This window comes from Podarcis cretensis, assembly GCF_951804945.1.
Source record: "Podarcis cretensis genome assembly, chromosome: 17".
In the NCBI taxonomy this organism is placed as follows: Eukaryota; Metazoa; Chordata; class Lepidosauria; order Squamata; family Lacertidae; genus Podarcis; species Podarcis cretensis.
In genome coordinates, this window is record NC_137187.1 from 43,561,665 (window position 1) to 43,567,664 (window position 6,000).

Genomic DNA, 6,000 nt, shown 5'->3' on the forward strand with positions numbered 1-6,000 from the left:
CAAATTTTACAATATTCTTCTGCGGTATCCACTTCCTCCCCCCTTGGATCTACATGAGCTTGCTATTTCCAGGTCTGTCAAATATTTGGTCATCCTTCTCACTCTGAGTAAAAAGACTTCCTCATTTCAATGTTTACAAATAAAAATACAATACCAAATACTTGGAATCATTCCCAGATTCTGTCACTATCCAGGATAATATTTCCCAATTGCTAAATTTCCAGCAATCAAAACTGGAATATCATATTCCAGTCTTAATAGATTACCTAAAAATGACACTTTCTTATCCAGAGATTCTATTTATTTTTTTAAAATAATTTTTTATTGATTTTTCCATGGATTCTACTTCTAACAATATATCTTTAACAATTTTTCATATTTCGACCCTCCTCCCCTGGACTTCCCTCGTACTCACATTTTGTTTTATTTCCCTATTGTTCACCTTGCGTATTTGATGTTTCCCCAAAATTTCCTCAATACATATTGTCTCTGACACATATAGTCTTATTTTTTGTTGTAGACAGTTGTGATTGTTCACTCAAACCCTGCCAATGAGTCCATTTCTTTATGTTGCCTCTTCATATATGTTGTAAATGGTTCCCATTCTCTTTTAAAGTCTTTGTTGTCCTTTTCATGTAATTTTTCTGTTAGTTTTGCCGATTCTGCATATTCCATAAGTTTCCCTTGCCATTGTTCTTTCGTTGGTATTTCTTCTGTCTTCCAAGTTTGTGCTAATAAAATTCTTGCCGCTGTTGTTGCATACATAAATAATTTCCAGTTTTCTTTTTTTACATCTTGGTCTAAAATTCCTAGAAGGAATGCTTCTGGTTTCTTAACAAAAGTCTTTTTAAACAGTTTTTTTCAATTCATTATATATTTCCCAATAATTCCTAATCTTTTTGCATCTTGCAGGATGGCTTTCTTTCTAAAAAGAAAAAAGAAAAACAAGATCTACCCCTCATACGAGGATGAGGCCCCTGCCCTACTGCCGGCATTGGCGAAGCCTTCAACATCAGCCACAGAGGGCAGGAGGAAAAATAAAGTTGCACGCAAAAACAAGATCTACCCCTCATATGAGGACGAGGCCCCTGCCCTACTGTCGGCATTGGCAAAGCCTACACCATCAGCAGCAGAGGCCAGACCGGCAGAGGCCAGACCCCTAGTCTTGCCAGGGCTGGCGCAGCCCCGGACCAGCAAGCAAGACCCAAGCCAGCAGCGGCCCTCAAAAAAGAAGAGCCTCGAGGACTCTGGGCCAGCGTTCCCAGGTGAGTAGGCAGAACCAGATCCCTCTTGGGTTCCCCTTGGCCTTAGACTTGGTGTTTACCTCTACAGATGTTGGTGATCTGACACTAACTAAAAGCGAAACAAAAGAAGTGCCATGGTCAGATCACTTCCTGGTGCAACTGGACTTCTCCGCGACCCTTCCCCTCTGCAGGGAGGTGGGACCCTTTCGGATGGTCCGCCCCCGCTACTTAATGGATCCAACTGGTTTCCAGAGAGTGGCAGGGGATGTTTTATCCCAAGTTGATGGCCTCTCAGCTGATTCCCTGGTGGCCCCTTGGAATGCGGAGTTAACCAGGGCTATTGACTGTCTGGCTCCGAAGTGCCCTCTCCAATTGCATGGAGCCCAGACAGCTCCGTGGTTTTCCCCAGAGCTGAGGGCGATGAAACAATCGTTGAGACGGCTAGAGCGCTGGTGGCGGAAAATTCACTCTGAATCAGACCGGACACGGGCTAGAGCTCAACGTTGAGCCTACCAAGTGGCAATGGCGACAGCAAAGAGGGGCTTCTTCGCCGCCTCCATTGCATCTGCAGAAAACAACAGCAGGAGACTTTTTCAGGTGGTTCGCAATCTATCGGAACCACCTGCACCGGGGCCTGGTAGGGACCCCAAGATCTCCTGCAATGCTTTTGCAAAGTTTTTTTGCAGATAAAGTCGCTCAGATTCAGAAGGAGGTAGACTCCACCATGGGAGCAGGGCCAGGGCGGGAGAGTGCTAGAGTTCTGTCTAGTCCTGTTACATGGGATCAATTCCAATCTGTTACCTCCGAGGATGTGGACAGGCTGCTTGGACAAGTGAAACCAACCACCTGTCTCCTTGATCCTTGCCCATGCTGGCTGATAAAAGCGAGCCGGGAAGGGCTGGGCGATGGGCTCTGTGGGGTGGTGAATGCTTCTCTCTGTGAGGGAGCCTTCCCAGACCCGCAGAAAAAGGCGGTCATTAAACTGCTTCTTAAAAAAAAATCTTTAGACCCAGCCAGTTTGGCCAACTATCGCCCAGTCTCAAATTTACCATTCTTGGGCAAGGTGATTGAGGGGTGGTTGCCGAACAACTCCAAGCACGCCTGGAGGATGCAGACCATTTGGATCCCTTCCAATCGGGATTCAGGCCTCACCATGGGACTGAAACTGCCTTGGTCGCGCTGGTCGATGATCTCCGGCGGGCTAGGGACAAAGGTGAGAGCTGTTTCCTAGTTCTGCTGGATCTCTCAGCGGCCTTTGACACCATCGACCATAACATCCTTCTGGACCGTCTAGAGAGGCTGGGAGCTGGGGGCACTGTTATACGGTGGTACCGCTCCTTTCTCCTGGGCCGTGTCCAGAAAGTGGTGTTGGGGGATGAGTGTTCAGACCCCTGGGCTCTCACTTGTGGGGTGCCTCAGGGTTCCGTCCTCTCCCCCATGCTTTTTAATATCTATATGAAGCCGCTGGGAGAGATCATCAGGGGGTTTGGGCTGGGGTGTTCATCAGTATGCAGAACCAGTGAAGGCGGTGAAGGTCCTGTGTGAGTGCCTGGAGGTGGTTGGAGGATGGATGGTGGCTAAGAGATTGAGGTTGAATCCTGACAAGACAGAAGTCCTGTTTTTGGGGGACAGGGGGCTGGCGGGTGTGGGGGATTTCCTGGTCCTGAATGGGGTAACTGTGCCCCTGAAGGACCAGGTGCACAGCCTGGGAGTCACTTTGGACTCACAGCTGTCCATGGAGGCACAGGTTAATTCTGTGTCCAGGGCAGCTGTCTACCAGCTCCACCTGGTATGCAGGCTGAGACCCTACCTGCCTGCGGACTGTCTCACTAGAGTGGTGCATGCTCTAGTTATCTCCTGCTTGGACTACTGCAACGCGCTCTACGTGGGGCTACCTTTGAATGTGACCTGGAAACTGCAATTAATCCAGGATGCGGCAGCTAGACTGATGACTGGGAGCAGCCGCCGGCACCACATGAAACCAGTTCTGAGAGATCTGCATTGGCTCCCAGTACGTTTCTGAGCACAATTCAACGTGTTGGTGCTGACCTTGAAAGCCCCAAACGGCCTCGGTCCTGTATACCTGAAGGAGCATCTCCACCCCCATCGTTCAGCCCAGACACTGAGATCCAGCACCGAGGACCTTCTGGCGGTTCCCTCATTGCAAGAAGTAAGGTTACAGGGAACCAGACAAAGGGCCTTCTCGGTAGTGGCGCCCACCCTGTGGAACGCCCTCCCTTCAGATATGAAGGAAATAAGTAGCTATCCTATCTTTAAAAGACATCTGAAGGCAGCCCTGTTTAGGGAAGTTTTTAACATTTAACGCTGTTGTCAGAGCTGCCTCTAGGTCCCAGCTCACAGAGGACCAACGCCAGGCTGTCGTTATGTACAAAAGTCTTTATTGAGGTTTAGTTTCCATTTTAAAGCCGCAGCGCGCAGCTCTACGTCTTAAAGCCTAGACCGGCGAAGTACCGTCTGAGTCTCCTCCCCTATGACACCAGTTTAAGATCCTAGCCCGGCTCCACCTTTTACGCTGCTCTCTCCTCCTCTGGGTCCTCCTGCCCGCTGGGGCATTGCCCTTTCTGGACTCCTCCAACGCTGAGTCGCTTAGCTCCTCCCCCTCCCTCCGGCAGGCTTTAGGACCCGGTTCCCAATCCTCATTCTCTGCTGTCCCGCGCTCCTGTACATTTGAACTTGCCTCTCGCGCCAACCCAGTGACCTTCCTCCTGACCGTTACACTACTTCTGTCACTGCTTCCCTCTTCCGGGATACTGGCCGGATCTGACCTCCCCTCCGTTGTCTGACTCTCCGATGGAGGTGTGGTCAGCCCTGCCTTATCTTCTCTCCCTGGTGGGGAATGCACTGGCCCTGATCCTTGGGACTCTTCCCCCCCACTCTGCTCTGGTGGGGAAGCTGGTCCTGATTTCCAACTACTGCTCTGGGAGTCCCTGCTGCCCCCTTGCTCCTGGGACGTTCCCCTTGGGAACCCCCTACCCCTGGCCACTGGCGCCCCCTTCTGTGAATCTTTCGATTCACTGGAGAGGCTCATGGAATCCCTCGGTCCACTGTCCTCTTCTCCTACGCTCCCCTCGGATTCTTCCCCTTCGCTCTCCATCTCCTCTCTTCCCTGTGCCTCTGCTCCTGAACCCCTGACAGCTGTATTGTTTTTAATACTTGATTGGGAGCTGCCCAGAGTGGCTGGGGAAACTCAGCCAGATGGGCGGAGTATAAATAATAAATTATTATTATGATGATACAAGGTTGGGGTCTCTCTTGGTTTCCTTGACAACCGGGTGCTCTGTACGAACGCCACAGACGGGCGCTTGATTGTAGCCGCCAGGAGGAGATTCCCAGCTATGATTTCTTTGCTGTCGAAAGGGCTGTTGTCCGACTGGCAGACGATAGGTCACTTGGTGGTTGATGCGTGCAATTGTGCAATTTGATTAATGGCTGCCCCCGAAAAAAAAAAGCTCAACAACTCTGGGCAACCCCTCCCCAAATAAGCTTAACAAGTCTTGGCAATGTGCCCCCGTTTTCTAAATTTTGAGTGCCCAGAAATAGGGGGCGTCTTATACATGGGGGCGTGTTATACATGGAAAAATACGGTACCTTTCCCTCTCATCCGCCTCATTTACTCACCTCTCTCTCGCTTTTTTTTTTTTAATAAATTTTTATTAAGATTTTAAAGATTACAGAAAATAGCAATCGAAAATAGAAAGTAAGAAAAAACAGTACACATACTGTCAGAGCTGCCCCTAGGTCCCAGCTCACAGAGGACCAACGCCAGGCTGTCGTTATGTACAAAAGTCTTTATTGAGGTTCAGTTTCCATTTCCAAGCCGCAGCGCGCAGCTCTACGTCTCGACCTTAGACCGGCGAAGTACCGTCTGAGTCTCCTCCCCTATGACACCAGTTTAAGATCCTAGCCCTGCTCCACCTTTTATGCTGCTCTCTCCTCCTCTGGGTCCTCCTGCCCGCTGGGGCATTGCCCTTTCTGGACTCTTCCGACGCTGAGTCGCTTAGCTCCTCCCCCTCCCTCCGGCGGGCTTTAGGACCCGGTTCCCAATCCTCATTCTCTGCTGTCCCGCGCTCCTGTACATTTGAACTTGCCTTTCGCGCCAACCCAGTGACCTTCCTCCTGACCGTTACACTACTTCTGTCACTGCTTCCCTCTTCCGGGATACTGGCCGGATCTGAACTCCCCTCCGTTGTCTGACTCTCCGATGAAGGTGTGGTCAGCCCTGCCTTATCTTCTCTCCCTGGTGGGGAATGCACTGGCCCCGATCCTTGGGACTCTTCCCCCCCACTCTGCTCTGGTGGGGAAGCTGGTCCTGATTTCCAACTACTGCTCTGGGAGTCCCCGCTGCCCCCTTGGGAACCCCCTACCCCTGGCCACTGGCGCCCCCTTCTGTGAATCTTCCGATTCGCTGGAGAGGCTCATGGAATCCCTTGGTCCACTGTCCTCTTCTCCTACGCTCCCCTCGGATTCTTCCCCTTCGCTCTCCATCTCCTCTCTTCCCTGTGCCTCTGCTCCTGAACCCCTGACATCCATCCCCCCCTCGAAGCCCCCCTTCCCCCCTCCCCCTCTTCTGGCTTGGGTTCTGGGTGCTCCAGTGTTGTGGGGGTGAGTGCAGGATACAGTTCTTCCCCCGTGGTGTGCCTCCAGCCAGGTAGATCCGGCCAGTCCTCAACGGGCTCGTCGACGTCAATCTCCTCAGCTTCCATCTCTCTGCCGGTGTGTTCGAACCCCGGATCCT

General features: G+C 51.2%; 1 protein-coding gene across 2 annotated transcripts in view; it reads left to right on the forward strand.

The window, feature by feature from the left end:
• LOC307206182 (uncharacterized protein) overlaps positions 1–1,604 on the forward strand; it is a 164,543-nt gene extending 162,939 nt beyond the window's left edge. For both annotated transcript variants that reach the window (XM_079959023.1, XM_079959026.1), the window contains exon 4: positions 913–1,604. In XM_079959023.1, the coding sequence (XP_079815149.1) occupies positions 913–972 (60 nt within the window). In that variant the 3' untranslated portion in view covers positions 973–1,604. The remainder of the gene's footprint in view (positions 1–912) is intronic.
• The last annotated feature ends 4,396 nt before the right edge of the window (positions 1,605–6,000 follow it).